This window comes from Procambarus clarkii, chromosome 30, assembly GCF_040958095.1.
Source record: "Procambarus clarkii isolate CNS0578487 chromosome 30, FALCON_Pclarkii_2.0, whole genome shotgun sequence".
NCBI lineage: Eukaryota > Metazoa > Arthropoda > Malacostraca > Decapoda > Cambaridae > Procambarus > Procambarus clarkii.
The window spans coordinates 18786156-18813582 of record NC_091179.1 but is presented as its reverse complement, the minus strand read 5'-3'; the positions used below and the strand labels follow the sequence as shown (position 1 = coordinate 18813582).

The following is a 27427-nucleotide window of genomic DNA, read 5'->3' as shown; positions in this document are numbered from 1 at the left end:
AGCATACTAGTTATGCCAGCTACTGGAAGGTAGTTGTGCTTTCTGGGTTCGAGTCCCACTGGTGGGTGTTGTCCAAAGATGATTAATCTTCACTTGTGGTTTATGCAAGTATAGGCTTATAAGCTGGACACGAGTTCTCTCACATTGACAGTGGCTTGATGGAAAATGCAGACTGACCCCACACTCATCTGGTGCCTTCGGGAAGTGGAGATGTTTGAGATATATATCTCGAACTATCTACTTCTTTTGTAAGGTCTGATGGTGTAGTGGGTTAAAGCATACTAGTTATGCCAGCTACTGGAAGGTAGTTGTGCTTTCTGGGTTCGAGTCCCACTGGTGGGTGTTGTCCAAAGATGATTAATCTTCACTTGTGGTTTATGCAAGTATAGGCTTATAAGCTGGACACGAGTTCTCTCACATTGACAGTGGCTTGATGGAAAATGCAGACTGACCCCACACTCATCTGGTGCCTTCGGGAAGTGGAGATGTTTGAGATATATATCTCGAACTATCTACTTCTTTTGTAAGGTCTGATGGTGTAGTGGGTTAAAGCATACTAGTTATGCCAGCTACTGGAAGGTAGTTGTGCTTTCTGGGTTCGAGTCCCACTGGTGGGTGTTGTCCAAAGATGATTAATCTTCACTTGTGGTTTATGCAAGTATAGGCTTATAAGCTGGACACGAGTTCTCTCACATTGACAGTGGCTTGATGGAAAATGCAGACTGACCCCACACTCATCTGGTGCCTTCGGGAAGTGGAGATGTTTGAGATATATATCTCGAACTATCTACTTCTTTTGTAAGGTCTGATGGTGTAGTGGGTTAAAGCATACTAGTTATGCCAGCTACTGGAAGGTAGTTGTGCTTTCTGGGTTCGAGTCCCACTGGTGGGTGTTGTCCAAAGATGATTAATCTTCACTTGTGGTTTATGCAAGTATAGGCTTATAAGCTGGACACGAGTTCTCTCACATTGACAGTGGCTTGATGGAAAATGCAGACTGACCCCACACTCATCTGGTGCCTTCGGGAAGTGGAGATGTTTGAGATATATATCTCGAACTATCTACTTCTTTTGTAAGGTCTGATGGTGTAGTGGGTTAAAGCATACTAGTTATGCCAGCTACTGGAAGGTAGTTGTGCTTTCTGGGTTCGAGTCCCACTGGTGGGTGTTGTCCAAAGATGATTAATCTTCACTTGTGGTTTATGCAAGTATAGGCTTATATATATATATATATATATATATATATATATATATATATATATATATATATATATATATATATATATATATATATATATATTTAAATATATATATATTATATATATATATATTATATATATATATATTGTTTTGAGCCGTTCAACTTACTATTTCCAATTATTCAGAACACTAACAGCAATGAAGATATATATCCAAAATATTTATTACTCATCTATGTCTCATTTCCATTTATTCCCCTCGTTCTGCTTTTACTCAATCTGAATAGAATTCAGTTGTCTCTGTGAAATTCGCCTTAGTATCTTGTAAGTCGTTATCGTGTCTCCCCACTACTCCCCCCCTCTCTCCTCCAGCGTGGTGAGATCCAGTTCCGCCATTCTTTCCTAGTAACTCGGTTCCCTCCACTCAGGAGCAACTCTTTTTACATAGCTTTGTATCTTTTCTAGTTTTGTATTTTGGTGCTTTAAGTCGGAGTTCCATGCCGGGGTTGCATTCTCATGAATGGGTCTCACGTAGGTTGTATATAACACTATGAGCTCCTTGGCTTAGCACTTGCATATTTACCAGTCTGCTTCTTTAACTTGAATATGAGTCTCTTGTTTGGAAGTGTATTCACCTAGTTGTGCTTACGGGGGTGAGCTTTAGCTCTTAGGTCCCGTCTCTCAACTGTCAATCAACTGGTGTACAGATTCCTGGGCCTACTGAGCTCTATCATATCGACATTTGAAAATGTGTATGGAGTCAGCCTCCACCACATCACTACTTAATGCATTCCACCTGTTAACTACTCTGACACTGAAAAAGTTCTTTGGATACTCAGCTTCCACCTGTGTCCTCTTGTTCGTGTTCCGCCCGTGGTAAAAAGTTTGTCTTTGTCCACCCTGTCAATTTTCCTGACAATTTTGTAGGTGGTTATCATGTCTCCCCTTACTCTTCCAGGGACGTGAGTTTCAGCTCCTGAAACTTCGGTTTCAGTGTGTCGAATACTTTATGACACTCAAGAAATATACAGTCTTCCTAAGCACTCTCTTATTTGATTTCGGTCGGCTTATTGGCTTTGCCACAAATATGTCAAGCAGGATACTTCGTCGCTGAGTCCGTGCAGGATTTTGGAGGGAAAATTCGACTGTTCTAAGTGCTCAATGAGTCTTCTGCGGATCAGTCTCTAGTAGCACTATGCAGAGGATGCATATTAGTGATGCTGGTCTATAGTTACCTGCTCCTTGTCGTCCCCCTCTGCTGTGTTTTGATTGGCACCACAATAGCCGTTTTAAGGCATTTGGTAAGCTCCCTTTTGCAAGAGGAAATGTATGTTTATCTCTCAGAATGTTCGGTAATACGTTTATTGCTTGTGATGTGTGTCTATGTATGTATTAACACGATGTACTGAACGGGGTGAGAATAGCTTGAGCTACCTCATCCCTTTGTGTGTACTTTACCTCTATAAACTTATTTCAATTTTCAATTTCCTTTTGCAGCGAGATAACTACTACAGTAAAGACACTACACATTGCTGCCACTCCTTTTAGTATCGATGGTTCGATCTTGTGTGGGCCTGTGTTCTCTTACAGGTCTTACATCTTCGTGGAAACTTCACTTGGGTACTTCCCAAAAGTTCCTCGACATTGTCCGCAATCACACTCCTTGTGTGTGTGTGTCCTGACCATCTGGTCATTCACAGACATCTTCCCGATGTGGTTATGTAGTTAATTAACCAACTGGCTCTTGGCTTTAGATGCTGCGTCATTCTTGTACTACTTCTCCACCCGCTCTTATTCTTATGTACAAGGTGACGCACTTGAAGGAACACATACGCCACCAGAGGCGGGCCCAGGAGCTGAAGGTGGAACGCTAACACAGGTGAAGACACACGTGGAAGTAATGACAGTTGTGCAGTGTATGTAGCAGCGTTTAGTGGGTTTAAGTGGGGCAGCAGCAGCTAAGGACTGGGGGCTCGGAGCGGGAGTCATGTACAGTGAGTGAAAGGCCCGATCACACGCCTTACCTACCCACACCGCCCCCGTAATGACCACCCACCACAGCTGCGATCCCCACACGCCTTACCTACCACACCGCCACCACCCACCACAGCCGCCATCCCCCACTCCCAACACCACTGTCACAGCCGAGCTCTCACACACCATCATCACCATCACCCACCAGCCAGGTTCACCATCACGCAACTCATCTCGTGGGGTCGCCCGTCGGAGCCATTTTCCGACCCCATGAACCAAATTAAACCTTTTATACTTCAGATCGTTACAAAGATCATGCGGCTCCAATTAACTACCATAACAGTTTCACGCTTTCATCTGAGCCGCCTGGTGCCAAAAGTCATGTTTTTAGGACTCTTTAGCACATATGGAACACGAAACGAGATGCTCCATTATCAGTAAATGAACTGACACCATGATAACTTAAGTTGATCTCGCAGTTGTCACATACAGACTGAAATTAGTCTTTGAGAATGTAATGGAGAGTTGACTTTAAATTTAGGGGAAAGGAAAACGAGAAACGATAAGAGGACGATAAGTCGAGGAGTAAGAGATAATAGAGGTAGAAGGTATCTTCAGTGACGTCCTTAGTGTGTGGTAATGCTGATGTCCTGTGGGAACGTTGTGATGGTGTGGTTGAGAGAGAGAGAGAGAGAGAGAGAGAGAGAGAGAGAGAGAGAGAGAGAGAGAGAGAGAGAGAGAGAGAGAGAGAGAGAGAGAGAGAGAGAAAAAAAATATGTTATTTCGCATGAAGAGAGACATACTACGTATAACGTATACAGATAATTACTTTCCACTACATTAAAACATAAAATTTTGCTTTCTGTGTAAAATAAGGTTTTGGCCAATATATAGGCCTGGGTTTGGTGTATACATTACTGGCCTGGTGTATGAAATACGGCTCGAGTCGTGACTTTGAACATAACGAGGGTGAGAAAAGTACAAATTCAGACTATCCCCAGCCGGGAGTCAGTCACATTCTGTATAAACTTTCCAGCAAGCACGACACTTTTAACGTTACCACGTCGTAAGAATAACGTTGTTTACTTTGTGCTTGCTGGGACGCGGTGAACCATATAGGAGGGTGGATTGCCTTGCCTTGCGAGGTAATGGATGCCAGTAGTGACTGCGTAACTTGATCAGAAGCTCAAATTCCCCTTCCACCTTGGAATGGATCGCTCTCTTGGATGGTCACCCCCTCTTCCCTCACCCCTACACACTCCTCCATGCCCCAACCGCCTCTCTCCCCCTTCAGGAAAGACAGAACCACCTCGTTTTCATCTTCGACTAGTCCTATCTAGACCTGTCATTTCCCAAAAGCCTACAGTGCCATATCTGTCATTTCTCAGGAGTAGTGTGATGTCCGTTGCGTCGCTGTAGCGTACAGGGGACAATGTTCTCATGCGTCCTATCTTGAGGTTATCTCGAGATGATTTTGGGGCTTTTTAGTGTCCCCGCGGCCCGGTCCTCGACCAGGCCTCCACCCCCAGGAAGCAGCCCGTGACAGCTGACTAACACCCAGGTACCTATTTACTGCCAGGTAACAGTCTTGGCCCAACTTCGTGGACAATCATGGAAGACGACTGTAACAACACTATACATTGAGGGAGAAGCCTCATGACTGTGCCAGTCCCAGAGAACATGGTTACTCAGCCAGCGGCAAGTCCTCCGGTGCCTCGCATTCTTAACGTGTTCTCAATTAACTGTGTGAAGCCTCTGGGTTCACTCAGTACCTAATAAGTAGCCTAACGCTAAATAAACAATACAAATAGTTAAAACACCTTATAATAAACTTCTAGGGCTAGTCATGAAAATTACACAATTAGTATAGATTTGTAATGTTAGTTAAATTTGAGAGAGAGAGAGAGAGAGAGAGAGAGAGAGAGAGAGAGAGAGAGAGAGAGAGAGAGAGAGAGAGAGAGAGAGAGAGAGAGAGAGAGAGAGAGAGAGAGAGAGAGAGATGGATGCAGGACAGGAAGGCAGAGTGTCGAGCAAAACACAACCTATCACCCACATTTCACACACTTAATAACTACTCTGAAGGAAAAATACACCAGATAATACTCGTGAGAAAGAATAATATAGTGGCAGGAATCACCCCACCTCCATCCCCCCCTCACCCATCCTCCCATCCCTCACCATCCACGAACCAACCCACCCCCATCCCTTCCTGCCAGTCAGGCAGCCTGAGAGACGTAACCCACAGGCCACCATGTGTCTTCCTCGTCGGCTTCCATATCCCCCATACACAATTCAGGCCGGAGTTTCCCTTCACGAGCTGGTGGGAAACGCCTGCAGAGTGAGGATATGCGTTCGTGTCACCTCGTACGGGAGATGGTGTGGCGGGGACACCTTCCGGAGGTGACATCTGACGAAGCTCGCCTCTGTATGGTGTGGTGGGGGGCGAGAGGGGGGAAGGTGGATGGATTCCGGAGAGAGGGGGAGGAGGGTGGCGGTAGTGGCCGTCGCTTCCTAGGCGAGTCCACACCTTCGCCAGCAGTTTCCTTCCTCACGTAGCGACACGCAGGGGCTCCCCTCCTGGCACAGACACGCGAACGGTGGTTCCTGCTTCCTCGCGCGGCCGAGGGTGGTATTGCACAGCTCACACACAGCTCAAGGCCGCATGACCCGTCCAGTGTGTCCACCTCCAATCATGAGCCCCCTAAACAAACTTGTGAGACCTTAGACGAACCATATTGGGTCTTAATCTTGTGTCCTGCGAGGGATGTTCTTGTGAAACTCGCCTACGGTTTCGTGGGGTGCTCGAGTGTCCAGGAAGGTCACGACTCTCGCCGCTGTGTTCAGGAAGGTCGCGACCCTCGCTTTCGTGGCCAGAAGGTCACGACTCTGCTGTGTCCAGGAAGGACACGACCCCTCGCCCATCGTCGCTGTGTCCAGGAAAGTCACAACCCTCGCAGCTGTATCCAGTAAAGGTCACGACCCTCGCTATTGTGTCGAGAAAGGTCACCAACCTCGCCGCTGTGTCCAGGAAGGTCACCAACCTCGCCGCTGTGTCCAGGAAGGTCACCAACCTCGCCGCTGCGTCCAGAAAGGTCACGACCCTTGGTGCGTGTGACCTTCGGCAATCGGTAAGACTGATATTACATAGAGATACCCAGATGTTCTCCGCATACCTGTTCCCAACATGAACTAGAATGTTGAGACCTCCGGACCTTATAACATGATATTTTGTGGGGTTATCTGTTGTGTTTAAAACAGATTACGGTTTAACAAACACCCGCAACCATCAGAATAGGTACGGGAATAAGGGGGGGACACAGGTGGAAACTGGGTACCCAAATGAGCCACAGGGACGTTAGAAGGAACTTTCAGTGTCAGAGTAGTTAACAGATGGAATGCATTAGGCAGTGATGTGGTGGAGGCTGACTCCATACACAGTTTCAAGTGTAGATATGATAGAGCGTAATAGGCTCAGGAACCTGTACATAAGTTGATTGACAGTTGAGAAGCGAGACCAAAGAGCCAGAGCTCAACCCCCGCAAGCACAACTAGGTGAGTACATGAATGCCCCCCCCCCCTCAGTCTCGCGGCTGAGTGGACAGCACTTGAGGGTCGTAGTCCTAATGGCCCGGGTTCGATTCCTGGCGGTGGTGGAAACAAATGGGCAGAGTTTCTTTCACCCTGATGCCCATGTTCACCTAACAGTGAATAGGTAACCGGGAGTCAGACAGCTGCTACGGGCTGCTTCCTGGGTATGTGTGTGTGAGTGTTAGCTTAAAGCAATCAAACCTAGCTTTAAGTAACCATACTAAGCAATCAAAACTAGCTTTAAGCAACCATATTAAGCGTAAAGTAATCAAAACTAGCTTAAAGTAACCCGACCAAACCAAAAGTAACCCGACCTAACCTAAAGCATCCCGACCAAGCCTAAACTAAGCTGACCCAGCCTAAAGTAACTCCAGACCTAACCTGAAGTATCCAGACCTAGCCTAAAGTAACTCCAGACCTAACCTGAAGTATCTAGACCTAGCCTAAAGTAACTCCAGACCTAACCTGAAGTATCCAGACCTAACCTAAAGTAACTCCAGACCTAACCTGAAGTATCCAGACCTAGCCTAAAGTAACCGGACGTAGCCAGGCTGAAGCAACTTGCCACTAGACCCATTCTTAAACCATTTGCACTCGTTCATCCCACTAGGTAAAAACATTCAATAAACTCACAAATAACAGCAACGAAGAAAAACTTGTCCATCCACTTAAAATTGATCGAAATGTCGTCAATATTTCCAAATATATCAACAGTCACCATAAACGGAGTTTATTATTATAACCACATAATATGTGCTATCCTATTTGACAATTTTACAGCCTAACCTAAATTACGAGGCTACGAGCCTCGCTCCACGAAGCGGAATCTTTAAATAATTATGAGTTCATGGTAGTCGTTAAAATGTTTGCCTTATAATTCAGTGCTTGTAAAAACACCTGATGACCCACTGTGTACCGATTATTTGTAACATAATGAGGAATTGTACAAGGAAATGAGTTTATACTTGCATTTAGCCATGGTCCCCGAAATCATCTCAAGATAACCTCAAGATGGTAATAGTAACATACAATGCATCCATTGCGTGAATAAACTTTCACAAAATCATTGCATCAAGCAACAATTTCCGTCGTTTATTATCTAAACCGTATACTTGCTCATCGAGAATAAAGATGTCAATAGCAGGTTCATGTTTAATGTAAGAAGCTTTCCTCTCTCTCTCAGGGTTTAGCTAAGAGCATCCAGCCATGGATATATCCAAGTATAAATGTAATTATCAAGAGCAACCGCTAAGTATGGTTATGTAGCACGGGAAGGGATTAGTGAGACACACTACGAGGTCAGACTTAAAGCTGGGATACGAGGACAGCTTAAAGCTGGGATATAAGGATAGGATTGGAGTTTGGATAAGGGCAGACTTAGAATACGAGATAAAAGGACCGCGTGAGAGAACGGTGCTCAATCTCGGGGAATCGAACACTGACCATGCAAGTCCCGAGCTGCATATTCACAAGATCAAGTCATTGATCGCACGGCAATTTATGGTCAAAATATTATACACATACACCATATTATACACAATTCTCTTCTTTTTCCGTTTTTATTGCTTACAACTGTGGGAACCGTAGTTGGCTTAGCGTTTTCTTTTGATTATCTTTCCTGTTGTAGTCGTCGAAATCATTCCAAATATGCTTTGTGAAGAAATATATTTCATCTTTATTTTCTTTGCTAAATTCTCAGATTACACGACAATTTATCCTCTTCGGCACCAGAGATTTGTTTATAAGAACTGGAGATAAAGTCAGTGCATTCCTCGAAATGTGACCACACGACCAATTGGTAAAACTTCCAGCTGCCAATGATGAGAGGAATCACCATGTGGACTCATTGAGATATATATATTTTTTGAGATATATCCAAGAGTTGTTACATTCTTGTACAGCCACTAGTACGCGTAGCGTTTCGGGCAGGTCCCTGGAATACGATCCCCGCCGCGAAGAATCGTTTTTTTCATCCAAGTACACATTTTACTGTTGCGTTAAACAGAGGCTACAGTTAAGGAATTGCGCCCAGTAAATCCTCCCCGGCCAGGATACGAACCCATGACATAGCGCTCGCGGAACGCCAGGCGAGTGTCTTACCACTACACCACGGAGACTCATGTTGGTAGTTTGGTCACGCCCGCGAATACGATCTCTTATTCTAACGGCGTTAAGCTACAAGCAAATCAAACTTAGAACATGTTAAACCTTTGTTGACAAACTTAAACTTGGCATTAGACTAATCACTATTAATCGCACATAATTTACTTGCAGTCTGGTCTTAATAGTCTAAACTAAAATATGAAGCCTCTGATAACTTAGCCTTGCATGATAAAAAATTATTGAATCAGGCTTAATCTATATTAACCAGTGAGAGGTGCTGACATTACCTGTATAAACTACCCATAGAAACAATCTAAATTAAGTATCAGCTGTTGTTGTTGTTTTAGATTCAGCTACTCAGAACAAGAAGTTCCAGTAGCACGGGCTATGGTGAGCCCGTATTGTATCAGCTATTCACACCAAGCTAAATACAAAGCTAACCATGATACACCTGGTTATCTATGCAGAACCCGGCGTCCTTATGGGGATTACCAGCCGGTTTGATAGGGCATCATCTCTCAGGCAGGAGGACTTCCAGCTGTGTGCCATTACTGGACGTTGTAAATGTCAAGATTTTCTCAAGAATCATGACATGGCTCTTTTTTTTTCACAGCCCGTTTCCCTTGTGTGAAAGTTCACGACTTTAAATACTGATAATTTATGTATGTTTTCTTTACCAGAATATTTTTACAGCCGTAAATGTTAATTTAAAAAAGATATGAATGTCATTTAACTCCCTGAGCTTAAATGTGCAAATGAGTATTCGTAACTACATAACTACGAACTGATAATTTACGGTCATTTGGTTGCTCCTCTAGTTTTTACATACGTTAACCTTGAGAAAAAACTTATTCAAATAATGCTCTGCTATCAAATCAATAATTAGTGAACGTTTCAATCGAAATCAATATCGCAGACAATAAATAATTTGACTAATTTTAATGTTAACAAATCAGCTTTTGCGTGTTTTCCTTGACGTGTTGGGGAATGTGTTTTAGCTTGAGTATCTGTTTTGTACATCCGGAAATAGACTAAAGTAAACTCGGTTTATATACACCGCGAAGCGGAATACACCCCATTATCTGTATTTCCGTAATATATAAGATTTAGGAAGCAATTTTACATGTACATACATACACACATCGGTCGAGATGTACCCTGCTCTTGATTTCTTTCATTATTTTCTCTTTTCTTTCATCTTATTCTTACCTTTCATCTCATTTCTACCTTTCATCTCATTTCTACCTTTCATCTTATTATCTTCATCTTTCATTCATCCCACCTTTCATCTCACTCACTTCCCTTATAATGTCTCTCTCTTCCGCTCTCTTTGTGACCCTAAGAGTTACCTATTCATGCCCATGTTACCTCTTGGGTGGCTTAATCTTCATCAATCAATCGCTCTCTTCCCATTACACCACTTGATAATGTGTGGCTTGGACATCATATCTTCACCACGTTATGGCGACTCACCGTCCGCATATTAATCAAATACTGTACTGACATTAAAGTGCGATCCATCTCGGGGTGATTTTGTTTCTCTAAGTTGAGGCCGACCTCAAACATATATTTATAATTTTTTAACTTAATGTGCAACCAAAACAGTTATTTTACCAAATATATATTACCATTGTTATATTTTATCATTTTCGTTGGATTTACAGTACGTATGTGAAACAGTTGAGATATGTCTTGAACATAGAAAGTCAGCGAAGCACGGTTCGAGAAGTGTTCGACCGTCATCAGTTGAGAGTCTTGTGTTTTTCATTTATAAACAGGAGATTTGACGGTTGGATTAACGAGCAGTCGGTCGCTGGATGTAACGAACATAGCCTTAGGACGGGTGGGAGTGAAACTTAAATTAATTTTAATTCAATTAACGAACATTTGGCCGATGCTTAGACGGACATGTTGCAAAATCAGCGATAGTCTGCTTTTGTACTTAAATCAATCTGACTATGTTCGAAGCTATGACTCGAAACTTAAGATGTATTAGTCAAATTGACATTAACGCCAGCGATAATGTTTTTTGCAATTTTTGCCTTTGCATAGAGGATGTTTTGACTCGTTTGAAAAACTTTTTGACAAATGCCTCATATCGTTTCAATCTGACCTTAAAATAAAATTGCACCAACATTATTTTCAATTAAGAACATCTAAACCTGAATTTTTAGACTTGCATAAGTTTGTAATTTAAATTTTTGTAAATTTTAAAATAGTTTGTATTTTAATTTTTTGGTCGATTTACGTAGATTTAAGCTATTCAAATCTAACTTTACGAACTTAACATTCATAAAACATACAAACTAAACTTGGGGTGTTTTGGGTAAGTCAACGCCTCAAAAATAATCGCAAACAGAAGCTAAACACCTAACCTAACCTATGCTTATATATGCACAATATGCTATTATAATATTCATTTATATTTGAGAAAATTGCCGTGTTGAATGAACAGTATGTTAATTAATTTAAAATTTATGAATGCGTCTGGGGAGGACGGCCGCTGCTTTAACCAGCCTAGTGTTAGGACGGGTCGTCGAATGGCACCTCTCTAAATGCTGCACTAACGTACTACAAATACAATGAATTACCAGCAGGACTTCCACACCAAACCTACACAATTACTATATTAATATTAATTTTTATGAGAAAATACATTATTACACACTATGACAGATTTACATATGTACCTATGTGGAAGGCAGCAACTTGGACGAGTATGGCCGGAGATTGGGTTTGGACAGGTACAACTGGTCCGAAACCCAAGAGGCTGGAACCAACTACTTATTACATCCGGGACCGGAAATTCGGTCCGTGAAGTCTTATGCCATAGCTATACGTGCCGGATGTGTGGGGAAGACCAGATGTTGTCTACAAATACACCAATGCAACCCTTCTTCAAAAAATATGAACACATAACAAGCTTTCCAATTACATGTTAAGATAACAATACATAATGTATTATTATTTAAATTATAAGGCAACACGTACGAGGAATTTGCACATTGAAAAAAGTAAACAAAATGTAACCTATCTTTATCTTACCAAACGTATACCATATATAATCCATATAGGCAGTATGTTAAGGCACGAATAGGTTTCGTAGATCTATATAGGCTACACTCTTGTCCTTATTTTAACGCTTCGTTTTCTACATGTCGCCTCAAATATCCTCACAAAACTAGTTAACTGTAATGAATCGGTGTTGGTCTGAAGGTCTATTAACCTCTGGGAGGGGTGTTGAGGTCAACACAAATGTTCAGTGACCAAACAGCAAATATACCTTAGTTCTGGACAGTCCAGAACTAAAATAAACTTAGTGTATGTCCACCGATAAGCATTGTGAACACTACCGTGTTTTATATCGCACACGAAAGCCTAGTGAAACATTATATTTTGTATTTTCGGCCCTCGGTCGTTATACGTGCTAAAATTTTGGAGGTTAGACTGCGCATGACGTCTTGCTTTGCAATTACACGTTTTAATATACAAAATTACACACAGTGCCACTTAACTATAGCGTGTGCAAGCATGTGTTTACATTGGGGTTTTCTTAGATAATAATCATATAAAAAAGTCATCACCATGGTATATTTACTGAAATTCCTTTCCTGATTTGCAGGTGTTAAATCCTCGTCATCTGTGGACAGCAACACCACCTGACCACATCACTGTCACCTGGATATATCTTTCTTTGACTACATAAGGCGCAACCATCTGGATACAGCATCAGCACACGAGAACAGCACTACCACTGGTGCAGCATCACAGCACCATCACCAGGGTTCAGTATCATTGAATACAGCACCTTAACGCCACATCGTTCATAATCTCGTTAAAAAACTGGATTACTATTCCTAATTGTTAGAAAATTCTGATTAACGTAGTTTTTTTAGTTTATCAATTAACCAAATAAAATATAACTCCTCGTGCCCAATATAGTTTAGCGGTAAAAATAATTAATAGTGTTCTTTATAAGGTCATTCAATCGACGAGGTTCTGCTATGAAGCCAGATTAAGCCTTTTTGGATTTTCAAGTTTAAGTTAATCGATTTTTAGAGACGATGTCACGATATTTAAGACGTTGAATATCTGAGCGAGTTTTGTGGAGATGGTGACATTGTGTCTGAAAATATTACCCACCTGCAAGAGACTGTTGGGAACATAAGACAACATGGAAAGGTTAGGCGCCCCCGGGGCCACCTATAAGACGAGGAGCAAACACCACTCCGCCAGCAAGAGGAGTCTGGGGTATTCTCATTCCCGGATAGCGGACAAATACGGGATGCGGCCAAGGACAATAATCAAACGTTTACTACAAGAGAGGCGCCTTAGAGAAGCGACGAACAAACCGATCAGGTCGAGGCAAATCCCGTTCACAAAATGTCGCAAGAAGCTGGGCAGCTCCCACGAGCGATCCCACATGCGAGAGATTAATAAAGCTTTCGAGAATCTGCGAAATGTCTTACCAGATGCAGCCGGTTGTCGCAAAGATGCCTCGGCCGCCGCCAAAATGACCACGCTCACATTGGCACTAAGGTATATCGCGGCACTCACACAGCTTCTCCAGGAAGACGACATTCAACGCTCTTACAGTAACGATGACGACAAGACCAGCAGCTGTTCAGACACTGGTAGTGACGACCAGAAGACCTACTCGTCAGATCCAGATGATCTCAACCCTCAGACATCCGCCCTCAAGGAGCAGGATGATGCCGAAGACACATACATACTAGCACTCGCCAAGATATTCGAAGAGAGTGATGATTCCAACCATACAAGCGCTTCTGATGGTGGCAAGGACGATCAATCATACCCCAGAGACACAGACGATCAAACATTCCCCCGAGACACTGAAACCCGCTTGAGCAGTCGAGGGGACTTTAGCGACCTGTCGGACCACGACTTGGAAGGTCAGCTCGACGTTCTGGCCAACTTGGGTCGATTGCCTGAGGCGACGGACCCTCAGATCCTCTCCTGAGTTCTCTTCCAGTAGGCGCAGCAGCCAAATAATAACCGGACGCCTCTCTTGGCCCGTCTGCATGTATATAAATATTTTGTGGACTGACTGTTTTATATGTTGGTACATCTTCAAAGCATAAACCTGAATTACACATCATATGCTTAGACAGCTCAGTGTAATGTCTTCGGTACCCTGCCGATGACTTGAGCAGCAAATGAAGCAAACCTAATTACCTTAGTGTGTGAAACACTCGCATTACACTTCCTGCATATAGATATATTCAGCAGTGTTTTTTCCTGAAAAAGTCTGTAGGTATTTACCATTTGAACTCTATATTGAAGCTGTTCAAGAACTGTCCAGTTGTTCTGAAACAGCTGTTCAGTTCCATAGCACTATATCTCATGGTGTTGAAGACTGTTCGATAGTATCTACGCCTTTGAGTGACAGCCATAATACCGCTAAACTTTGTGTGATCTTGCCGGATAAAACCTCATCTAAGCTCACAGTAGCCATTGTTGAACCTGAGAATGAGTGCGTTTTCTGAAACCCTGAAGCATTATTGGTGTTGTGAGAATCTAGATCAGTATTAAAGAACATCTCAATAAAACGAGTTGAACAATCCCAGTGTTACATTTCCTTTATATATATTTTGTCAACTATTAGCTGTTTATTGTACGGAGTCATGTTTATGTGTCATGTATAATTATAATATTGCTCATTTACTGTTTATTTGTGTTTATTTTATATAGTCATCGTTATGTACATTTGTCGACTCTTGATCAAAAGAGAATCCAAAGGTTAGTTTTCGATGTATGGTATGCTGACTTTTAAACAAAAACGTATGCTCGCCTCAACGTATACAATTTGAGTAGCAATAAGATTAATTTATTCCATTGTTAGTTACATCTCTAAGGCTGTTGTCGTTGTTAAAGATTTAGCTACTCAGGACGAAGTATCCATGTAGCACGGGCTATGGTGAGCCCGTAAGTCTCTAAGGCAAGAAAGCATTGTATTGTTGACTAGATCTGTAAGTGTGCGAGGGCATACTACCAGGCAACAGCCTCGCCGCTGCCTGCACCTCACCCATTGGTCTCATAGTTAACAATGTTGTTGTTGTTTAAGATTCGCTACTTGGAACAAAAAAGTTCCTAGTAGCACGGGCTATGGTGAGCCCGTATAGTTAACAAGTCTGGTCTAGTTTATACTTGTTCTGTCCTTGCAGCTGCATCATCACCTGATCTGTTGTCTTTGTTTCTCCTCTATGATGTTGACCAAAAACACACACTAGAAAGTGAAGAGACGACGACGTTTCGGTCCGTCCTGGACCATTCTCAAGTCGATCAAGACAAGAATGGTCCAGGACGGACCGAAACATCGTCGTCTCTTCACTTTCTAGTGTGTGGTCTGGTCAACATTTTTCAGCCACGTTATTATGACTCCTCATCCTCTATGATGAGAGATGAAACAAAGTAGGAATTCATCAAACTCATTATATGTTATCAATAAATTCATTATGTTTCTTATCAATAAATTCATTATCAGTTTTTTATCAATAAATTTCTGGTTTTATTATATATCCAGCCCACAAGACGATAAATATATAATAATCGTCGAGGTTAGAGTGCATTAGGCTACGATGACCGCATCATGTAGCGCCAGGTAGTTGGGTTCACACTGACAAACGTGTTAAGACGTGTTTAAGCCTCTCACCGAACCCATACAGTAAAAAATGAATAATTAGTAAAAGGCACAAAGCCGGGAAGACTACATAGCAGGACACAACAAACTTACTGTATACAATGTCTTTTGTATAACTTGACTAAGATTCATTAAAGACAAAGTTCTTGCTTTCTTTGTCAGTGTGGTGTATTCTTCGTAATAATCTATTACGAGAAACAAAAAGTCTCATTGCTGTCATTTAAGGTTATAAGCAAGTCTTAAACAGGTCCATCATTTTCTTTCTGCTTATAAAAAACCACATTAAATTTCATAATTAGAGCGTAACTACACCGTACATATTTTGTTACTGTATTTGAAAACCCGTAATTAGTTGCCAGAGTATGATATTTACATGACTTTGATTAGTCACGTAATTTCATAAAATTAATGACCCATTTCTCACCTGTTGGACAATTTGCATTGCAATGCTAATCTTTTTTTTATGATATTTCTGTCCTCTGGTTCGCATGCTCGAATCGAATTTCATATTTGTACAATCTTAGCCAGCTTTGAGCTTAACATGCCTCTCCCTCTGCCTTTACGATGAATAAAACCACCAGCACAGCACGTAAGAGCTATTTTGTACGCGGAATGTTGCTGGAATTGAGCACATTTTCTCGCATCCGGCATCCACGACCTCCTCTCTGAGCCATCCACCACCCACGCGCCCCCCTCCCTCCACTACCTCCCTGGATGATCCCATACCTGCACATCCCCCCCCCCCACACTGGGTGACCTCACACCTGCACCCACCCCCCTCACTGGATGACCTCACACCTGCAACCCCCTCTCACTGGATGACCTCACACCTGCAACCCCTCACTGGGTGACCTCACACCTGCACCCCCTTCATTGGGTGACCTCACACCTGCACCCCCTCCTCACTGGGTGACCTCACACCTGCACCCCCTCCTCACTGGGTGACCCCACACCTGCACCCCCCTCACTGGATGACCCCACACCTGCACCCCCCTCACTTGATGACCCTCACACCTGCACCCCTTACTGGATGACCTCATACCTGCACCCCCTCACTGGATGACCCCACACCTGCACCCCCCTCACTGGATGACCCCACACCTGCACCCCTCACTTGATGACCCCACACCTGCACCCCCTCACTGGATGACCTCACACCTGCACTCACCTCACTGGATGACCTCACACCTGCACCCCTCACTTGATGATCCCACACCCGCACCCCTCACTGGATGACCTCACACCTGCACCACCTCCTCACTTGATGACCTCACACCTGGACCCCCCCCCTCACTTGATGACCCTACACCTGCACCCTCTCTGACACCCCCATCAACATGTTTGGGCAATGTTTACACCTTTCACTGCTAGTGGGTTGTCCGAGCCTCTCACTTAACCAAATGCCTGCGCTTCTTTACACAGCGCTTACCAGCAAGTCTCATCTTCTTCAAGACAGCAGCTAAAGACTGGTTTCCGAAAAGTAATTATACCATGTGGATAACTTACCAGCAGATATGTTATTATAATTACCAGACTGAAAATAAAGATTTAAACTAAGGAGCAAGATTATTTACTACCAAACTGAAAATATATTACAAATTTAATGTTTACACGGATGTTTGTTATGATAAGAGTTTATATACACGGTGGAGAGGCTGTGACGTCACGCGGGGTGTCAACATGGAGGCCACTGGTAGTGATCGGCCAAATTGGTGGTGGCGGCGGCCAGGCCTTTGACGGCAGAGGTAGAAAGCATATTAGCATTGAAAGGTACATGTAATTACCTACGAGTGCTTAACCTCAAGAGTAATTATTTATGACAACATGCTTGCAGGTTCAAGAGCGCTCAGTTGTGTATCGCATTTCTTTTATATTTTATTAATAGTTTTTAAACTTAAAGAGTTGTTTTTATGAACTATCTCCGCATCACCCGTCTGCCACTCTATTAGTAAAATAGCAGTTCCCTGTCAAATCTTTTACTTTGTAATTTTTAGACTTACTGGATGAGGGTTCCCGGGTATCTCTCTGTTTGCCTGTCTCTCTCTTCCTCTCATTCTCTCTCTCACTCTCTCTCTCGGAACACTCAGTGGCCCAGCAAACAACCTATCCTCATCGTTCCTCTTTTACTACCGTTACAATGATACAAACTTGTAATAACAATGTAGTTAGGTTGTTAAGTGTGATGAACAGCTGAACATTTGTTAAATACTCAGATTTCATAGGAGTCGTTGGTTGCAGCAATAGGAGTCAATCCTACTTAAAGCGGGGCATGGAAGCCGACCCCTACCGACTCCCCCCCCCCCCCCCCATTGTAACACAATAAAGGTGTTTAGTTATCTTTTACATTACATAGAACATGAGTATGACACTCGCCATACCATCACAATTCACCATGTAAAGTTGCAAGAGACTTACTACAACCGTCTGCCCTTCAATACACACACATTCGCTATCATAGATATAGACAGGCTTAGCGTCTTCCGATATCTGATTGTTGTAAATTAAAAACCTTTCAGTCCAGCTATATTATGGTTGTACTCTTCTCTATATGTGCATAACCGTATATGGACACCCATGTTGTCATCATATCCACTTTTAAGTGTCTACACTACACACCACAGGTGCGTGTTCCAATGAGACCTATCATAAACTTTGCCAAACCTGCGAACAGGTTTCTTACTTAAGCGTTCATGTGATTTTTCTCCTAATAAAGTATAGTACATTATTACCCCGAGCTTTCCTTATCTCATCACCACAGAATTTAAATGAAACCTATAATTCTTATGACTCAGTTCCACTCTCTCCCATTACTTGTTACATGGTATTATTCTGCACTGAATTTTATCCTCCGTTGTTGTTTTTTTTGCAATCTCTTAGTTGATTAAATTATAACTGAGCGGGTTTATATTTTTATTTCTTACTGTGCTAGCCTACCTGGTTACCTGGTTGATGGGGTTCTGGGAGTTCTTCTACTCCCCAAGCCCGGCCCGAGGCCAGGCTCGAAATCGTGCCTAATCGTGCCTGGAAGTATGAACGTTTGCTCTTTGTACCCGTCTCATCAGCTATCTGTCTAATGCAATGGCTCCGGCTCCATTTGAATCGTAGCGGCGTTTCGCATACTTCTACTCTTAGGCTAGATAAATGTTTCCTTTTATCACTGACTCATCTGTGTCGACAATTCTCATCCATGACCTTTCGTCCTGTTGTTGCATCTTCTGTGTATTTCGACCTTATCTACTGTGACAATGATATTATACGTCGCATTCATGTCTCCACTCTGTCCTCGTACTCTACTCCCAGTCCTGGGACCAGTCCAGTCCAGTCCATGTGCTTATTTACATATGTAGCTTAGCCTAACATTTTAAAAGCACTACGATCACCTTCTGTGGTTGTTCAATAAATCTCTGAACTGTATGTTTGACAAATCTTTCACCCTGTCCATGGAGGACAGAAGAAAATGTATATATGCTAGTTAGCATTGAAAATGTGTGGCCACGTCTGTGGTAAAAAATAATAATAATAATAATAATAATAAAAGTCCATGTGCTATTAGCATAACGAAATACATCACAAAATTATAAAATTATTTAGGCTGCTTCTGCTCTCCCAACCATTCTAGTGGTATATCTTCGAACTTGTGCAAGTTTTTTTGTATATTGCTAAAGTGTGTGTGTGTTTTAGAGGAAACTAAGTTTTAAAATACCTTCCTTGACAGGGCGCTCCCAAACGTTCTTAACTCGCTTAAAGATCTCCGCCGTCAGTATCACCAACTGAACTTTTTTGTTTTACAACTGAGGTGCCAACATCAACTGCTGCTGTCAAACCGACTGCAGCATCTACTACTACTATTTATAAAAATCATTACTACTATTTATCATGCTACCACAATTGTACAACTACTACTAGAGTAGTAATATTATTGCTAATACTATGCAATGCAGCACTATTATTACTGCAACGATAGTACTCTAATTATTGCTACTGATATTATTACTATGGATACTATAACATTATGAATACCACTACTAAAAGAGCACTGTACCATCAGGACCACAGTACTACTACTACTACGACTAGTGCTAATATAATAGTCAACTTCAATCACTGTAAATACAGCATCGCTTTGTCCAACAGCTCAATTAAACCCCCAGATGGCTACATTATCATACTGGAGGAGGGAGGATTTATCACCGGCTGGCTTATCCCTCGGACCAGTTTCTCCAGAGGTGCGACTGGCGGGTGAGTAGAGCAGGTATGCAGAGAGCGCCACCTGCAGGTGTGGGGTCAGAGGTCAGCGGTAACAAGAGTGGCACCACCGTTACTTAGGCAGGTCACTACAGGTCAGCCGTGGGTGTTATCGTCCCTTCCTACTTGGTTAGGATATGAGGGGTGAAGAGGCAGGTGTTATCAGTTCCGGACGGCGTAGAGGTGATAGCGGGAGGGGGGGGGGGGGGACATGAGGGGGAGAGACAGTTGTTATCGGTTCCGGAGGGGGACAATGGGGGAAATGGGGGGGGGCAGAGGGGGTCCTAGAAGAGGAGGGAGCCGGTGTGTCCATCTTGGGAGATGGGTAGGTGGCAAGGATCGTTTCTGGATGTAAATTTTCTCTCATTTATCACCTAGGCTGTCAGTATATTTTTGTGGTTAGTAGTATTTACATGGATTAAGCTCCAGCTCCTGGGGCCCACATTTCATATCTGATGAGTTTTATCATACCTACTGCGAATGAGGTTAGCCACCTCAACCCTCCGTGTATGGAATTAGCCTCCGCTACCTCCTCATCTCAATCTTATTTCATAGCGTCCCGCCGACTCTTGTGACCTTCAGTTTCCATATGTAGCCTCGTGTTGCTGCCCGCCATGTTATAGTTTGTCTCTGCCCACCCTGGCTATGTCTCCTGATATCTCGTACGTCGTAACCAAGCCTTCCCGGCCCCTCCTTTTCTCCAGCGATGCCAGGTTCTCTGTGTGAGCGTGTGCGCGAGCGTGCACACGCGGACCATCAAATTGTACGATAAGTACAATTAGTACTTATTGTAACTATGCGGACTATCGTGCATGTATTGACGTAATGGACAATTAGATAGTAGAATTTAGTACTATTCACTTTATAGTCTGGAAAAAAGAGCTACAAATCCAACTTACATATTCCTCGGCTTAGTACAGCACACACGTGTACTATATTAGGCCTCAGAACACGTGTATTAGGCCTAGGGTGCTTAGGTTTTATTAGCAACATAAATACAAAACCTTTTCCGGTTTGTCCAAATCCAATAGTATGAAATTCTACTTTCGGATTGTCTATTACGTCAGTACAAGTACGTTGGTTCTCTGTGTTACTATAAAAACTATCTTAACAGGAGGATAGGCTGGTGCCTGTGTATGTGTGTCACATAACCCAACAACAAAGGTATATTTACACTCCCAAAGAGTGTAAATATAATCTTTTAGTAGTATTTACATGATAGTATTTATCTTTCGTATTCCGGTGTCAGCATGATGGGGGGGGGGATGGAGGTCAGTAAGTCACTTTAATAATCTCATAGTAATTAGTTAACGGACAGAGAGACACTAAAGTGTATTTAGCGACAGTAATTGATCACACTTCTGACAACTTGAGGAAAATAATCGCAACCATTAATAAAAAAAATATCCGAAATTCTATTTTGTTAAACAGCTCGAGTGAAGACAGATTGATTAAACCCGAATTTAAACAAGCATAATTCTACACGTATAGCCCCCCCCCCAAGCCATTGGTGAGTGGTCCTCGTTGTTTCAAGAGTTGGTTACCAATATAAATAGGAGCGTATTGGCCAATAGGCTTTCAGCTATTCTTACGTTTCAATGGTATGCTCTCATGTATTTTTATGTAACGTTAACACAAGCTATTAGCAGAACGATGACATCTTAAGCATCATTTAAAAGACACGGATATCAACCAACTTTCGTAAATCAATAACCAGTGAAGAGAGCGGCATCGTGGGATGTAATGAGCACGAGAGAAACATCTAACTGTGATAGTTCACGAAGATGGTTGTTATGGGGGTCTGGGGTGTGAGGGGGGGGGGGAAGGGGGGTTCCACGTGACTTGTCTGGATGACGTAACAGAAGACACGACTTTCACCTGCTGATTACTCACGTTATTATGGGGGCAGGTGCTCTTACACCGTGCTCCAGGTGCTCTTACACCGTGCTCCAGGTGCTCTTACACCGTGCTCCAGGTGCTCTTACACCGTGCTCCAGGTGCTCTTACACCGTGCTCCAGGTGCTCTTACACCGTGCTCCAGGTGCTCTTACACCGTGCTCCAGGTGCTCTTACACCGTGCTCCAGGTGCTCTTACACCGTGCTCCAGGTGCTCTTACACCGTGCTCCAGGTGCTCTTACATTGTGCTCCAGGTGCTCTTACACAGTGCTCTCTCATCTAAGAGCTGTGAAATAAGTTTAACTAAATATCCCAAACAGCTTTCGTATGGCTACGTTCTCAGGTTATTAGCCATTTATATGTGTGTGTGTGTGTGTGTGTGTGTGTGTGTGTGTGTGTGTGTGTGTGTATGTGTGTGTGTGTGTGTGTGTGTGTTTGCAAGTGTTGCCGTCAGCTGGCCAAACGTCTCCGACAGCTGCCACTGACACATTCTCCTTTGTCTCTGGCTGTCATGCATGACAGGGGGGGGAGGATTGGAGGAGGGGGTCGTCAGGGCCGGTTGTACTCCACTTGTGTAGGGGGGGGAAGTGGAACAAGTTCATACAAGGTAATGTGGAAAATATATATGATATAATTAGATAGACTGATCCAGAGAATGGCACTAAACTACAGGCCTGAATTATAGACAATCTTATTATGTTCAACAAAAGGTTTAAGCAGAACACTTGTGGGGAAAACTTAAGATATAAAACTCACAACAAAGTAACAGGAGTTTACAGAAGGGAAGTTTTGTCTGACAAACCTGCTCGAGCTCTGTTGATAAGATGGAAACGGTTAAACCGCAAAGAAATTGATAAGGTGCCTGCAACTTTCTATACCACCAGAAAGCCTTTGACACTGTTCTACAGAGAAGACACTTGTACAAGCTGTACCGTAATTGAAAGCATGATGGACAGGTATCTCTCAGCCAGTTTAACAGATGACAGGGTGATACCGAGAGGGAAAACTCACAACGTAGAGAAGAAGCAGAAGAGCACAGAGATCTCTACCAACAGATATCATACTCTTCTTCACATGTTACCGATGTATCTGTTGCTACGTTTAATGAATTTATTCAGGACTGAAAGCACATAATTTACGACAATAACCAACGAAGACATGGCTCCCGAGAAGCAATAGTCTCAACATCAGATAACAAAGCTTGAGAAAGGCGATACCAGTAGTTAAAATATCAGAGAAGCCAACGCCATCAGCAGATTCCAACTAGTACGGAAATAGAGAAGTAGAAAGCACTCTAGCATATTAGGACTAGGGAGGTATCACAACAATTGTCAACCCTTCTTTGTCTAGAAGAAACGAAGGTGAATATCTTCACGCAATTGTTATATTAAATACCAGCAGAATATATATATATATTGTAGATCTACCCCAGTTATTCTTGGACAACTGGAACAAACTGTTACAAATTTATCTATGTGCCAGGAATGGCGTGCATTCATTCAGAGCAGGAGCATCAGCAGGAGCAGAAGTATCAGCAATAGCACCAGCAGAAACATTAGGAGCAGACGTACGTGCAGAAGTATCAGCAGGAACAGCAGAAGTATGAGCAAGATGCCTCTGCTGTCTATATTTTAGTGTAGGGAGGTACATGAAGTGTCTGTGAGGGTGTTTACTACAGGGGGGAAGAGAGGTGTGGTGGAGACCCGAAGACACTGACCGTACCGGGAAAATGTTAGCAACAATGATAAGAGCGTATACTTGCTGGTTGGTCAGTAATACACCGTGGTGGTCGTAATAACCCTCCCGCAGATGATGCATCTAACCGCAACACAAAAACCAATCATTATCTCTAAACCTCATTATATAACGATTATCTATAATGATTATCTACATTTATCTAGACTTATTACCTACAATGCTTCTTTATAATTATCTGTAATCAATACTAATCTTTATAATCTTAAATAATGATGGCCAATAATGGTCATCTCTTAAGCATGTATTATCAGCACCAGATTGCATATATGGATATCCACTTTCTGCTTCACAAACTAAAGGCTTTCTTTAAAAGAATATAGAGAGATGCAGGCGAGGGAAAGAGTTCAGGAAATGTGAAACATGAGCGAGTTATGACAGCAAGCGGGCAGCACTGTGGAGAAATGCCCGACAGACCACTGGAACATTATCTAACACAGTGCACAGTTACAAACCCATGAATATTTCAACTTAGATTCAACAGAGAAGAAGTTGTTAAACACATATGACAAAATCTTACTGAAGCGACCATACGAGTCATAAATACTCATACTCCGCCCAAGTAAAACAGAAACAAGTAACACTTAGTGGGCCAGCCAGAGGCTTAGGGCCCGCGCAGGAATATCCCTGAAAAAAAAAGCGGGCGGCGCCGAGGCCTAAATGCTAGGGAGGGTAGAGGGAGAGGAGGCGGGTAATAATACAAATTAATAAACATTAGTTCCCCAAATGAAAACGGCAAATCAACAATAATAAACGATTTATTACAAAATACAACAGCAGAAACAAGACACCCAAGCTGTTAGCAATTCGCCGTAGGTGCGTTCACCTGCTCGTTCTCACGAGCGTTCCGAACGTCAAGAAAGTGAACACATTAACGTAGGTAATGAACGCTGGTATCGAGAGATATGTTCAATGCTGCCTCACAGGTTGGTGATAGCCTTTGTCGAAAAGTTCTTCCAGGGTGTGTGTGTGTGTGTGTGTGTGTACAAGTTGGAAGCCTAGCTTATACAATATGCAATTACAATGATTACATGTTGATATTAAGACTTCCTCTTTGGTAAATTTACTATCATTTTATGTAGACTAACTCTGCTATAAATGTACAAACATTTAAGTAAAATTGTTATATGCTAATTTGCAAAGTGTGCTTCTTTATAGGGACGAAGGAAGAGCGAACGGAACGAACCAGTGCATACGAGATAAACCTCATATCAATAGACAATTTCGTAATAAACAATCTATCGATTAGTGATGCCCCTGGATAGCAATTTACACTTGTGCTCGGGTTAAGCATGAGGCTTCTATCTCATCCACGTCCCGGCTCAGCCCGTCCTAGCATACAGAGATCCAAGCATGTTAATCCAGCCGCCAAACCCCCCTGTTCATGAATGAAAAGCAGTTTACACACGACTCAACTGATGACGTCCGAACATTTCCGGAACAAGTACTTCGCTCACGTCCTCTGCTTGAACCACAATTCTATAATTGCTTCACCCACGTATTTCAAATACAAATAATCGCCAAAAGAACTTATCCACCTAACCTACGCCTAACTAGCTATACATAGAATTTGTATGTATAATAATATTAATTTATGAGAAACTAATTTTTAAAACACTTTTTTAAAGTGTCATGTGGGCGATTACATTATTGAATGTCGCCATAAATACATCATGCAAGTATATTTTATTCCGAACCCGACTACAAATTCTGATTACATTTTTTCAGAACAGTGAAGCGCACCAACCCTCAAAAAACAATATATTTCTGACTGGCAAACATCTCCACCCGGCCAACCACTGTTTCTATGTTCACGGCTCAATACAATAACACCTACCACTGTAAGCGACTCAGTTGAACAACGTATTACTGTACTCACAACTGGCTGGCCAGTAGTGCAGCAAGTGCTTCCGAGACGGGCTCTAAGGGGCCAACATTCACGTTAAACATTGAGAGAAGCGATGGTTAGCGGAGACGGTCGTGGGACCACGTGGTTGGGGGACGATTGCCTCCGTGACGTCATCACCTCCAGGGGGTACACACCTTTCCTCATGTGATAATTATATACATAAAATTATTAATATTATATTAAACCGCGTTAGTTGAAAAAATACAAGTGTTTTGTATATATTGTATAGATATATATATCTAATTTGTTGTTTCCATACTCGTTAAACAGGTACAATAAAACAATTACAAGAGTTACTGTTTGTTTAAATTGAATGACGTCTCGCGCATGCGCGCCACACTATTATATTTTAGCGAGTCAATACCGTTAAGAAATTCTTTATATTTGTTATAAATTATATCCCTATCACATAAATTAATGAATTCGTTTATTAATCTATATTTTAAGATGCTAATATTTAATCACTTACCGATGCATTAGATATATTGACGTGTTAAACATCCGTGACATAAGAACATAAGAATGGAGGTAACTGCAGAAGGGCTATTGACTCATACGAGGCAGCCCCTATTTATATCTACCCGATCTCAATCATATATGTCTAACCTGCGCTTGAAACAATTGAGGGCTCTCTTACTTCTAATGTCTTAAGGAGTAATTTGTTCCACAAATCAACAACCCTGTTATCTAACCAGTATTTACCCAGGTCTTTCCTAAATTGCGATCGACTCTGAAGACGCATTCATAAATTTTTACAGCTGTTCATTCAAAATAGAAATTTTCTCAAATATAAATAAATTTTGTTATATTTTAGTATACTGTGCATATTTAGGCATTGGTTAGGTGTTTAGGTTGGCGATAATTTGTATTTGTAGTATGTGGGCGAAGCATTTACAGCGTTGTGGTTCAAACAAAAGTCGTCAGCGAAGCACTTGTTCCGAAAGTGTTCGGACGTCATCAGTTGTGAATCGTGTGTAAACAGTTTTTAATTCATAAACAGAGGGTTTAGCGGGCTGCATGGAATGGACTCTGGCCTTTGTTTATGAGGACGGGTTCAAGAACTCCCGACCATGGTTCGAACCTCCGCTGCCCGGGGTTCGAACCCTGGTCGGGTCTTACAGTTCTTAAATGTTTTATGCAGCGCGGCCCGAACATGCACAAGGGTTTGATGAGAAACTGTGCCCTTTTTGCACTCCGAGTGTCGTCAGGGATTGGTTAGTCATGGAGCTTAGTTAATAGTAAGCTCCAGGACTAACCAATCCTTAGAAGTGATTATGATACTTTGTTTGCCAGGGGGTGACCCCGGGCAACAGAGGTTCGAACTATGGTCAGCGCGTCCTTAAGTGATTTTATAAATCACTTAATCACTTATATATATATATATGTATATATATATATATATATATATATATATATATATATATTAGTATATTTTGGTAGCAGTCTTTCCTGTAGACATATTTTATTAAATATGACCGAAAAAGTAAGATTAATAATTCTAACACGAATTTTCTCAATCTTTCGTACATTATGCTTCACTGTTGGAGGTAAATCAAAAATCACTTCTCCAAAATTCATTTTTATTTCTAGTCTGACGCGACACGGGCGCGTTTCGTAAAACTTATTACATTTTCAAAGACTTCACAAATACACAACTGATTAGAACTTGCGTTTCCCTGATTTTATATCTACATTTGAGTGAGGTGGGAAGGGTGATGTGGCATTACATTTGAGTAAGGTGGGAAGGATGATGTGGCATTAGAGGATATTAATAGGGTATTAAAAGTATCAACACAAGACAGAACACGAAACAATGGATATTGAATAGAAGTGTTTGTAGAAAGCCTATTGGTCCATATTTCTTGATGCTTCTATATTGGAGCGGAGTCTTGAGGTGGGTAGAATATAGTTGTGCAATAATTGGCTGTTGATTGCTGGTGTTGACTTCTTGATGTGTAGTGCCTCGCAAACGTCGAGCCGCCTGCTATCGCTGTATCTATCGATGATTTCTGTGTTGTTTACTAGGATTTCTCTGGCGATGGTTTGGTTATGGGAAGAGATTATATGTTCCTTAATGGAGCCCTGTTGTTTATGCA

At 42.3% G+C, this 27427-nt stretch overlaps 2 protein-coding genes across 2 annotated transcripts in view; one reads left to right on the top strand and one right to left on the bottom strand.

The window, feature by feature from the left end:
- LOC123765615 (helix-loop-helix protein delilah-like) overlaps positions 1 to 25414 on the bottom strand; it is a 51151-nt gene extending 25737 nt beyond the window's left edge. Inside the window, exon 1 of the mRNA XM_069333597.1 lies at positions 25302 to 25414. Within this exon, the coding sequence (XP_069189698.1) occupies positions 25302 to 25372 (71 nt within the window). The 5' untranslated portion in view covers positions 25373 to 25414. The remainder of the gene's footprint in view (positions 1 to 25301) is intronic.
- LOC123765440 (achaete-scute homolog 1a) lies at positions 5719 to 15384 on the top strand. The gene is made up of 2 exons (XM_045754010.2): positions 5719 to 6301; positions 12487 to 15384. Exon 2 carries the CDS (start codon positions 13039 to 13041, stop codon positions 13843 to 13845), a length of 807 nt encoding a protein of 268 aa, XP_045609966.1. The 5' UTR covers positions 5719 to 6301; positions 12487 to 13038; the 3' UTR covers positions 13846 to 15384.
- Positions 25415 to 27427: the final 2013 nt, after the last annotated feature.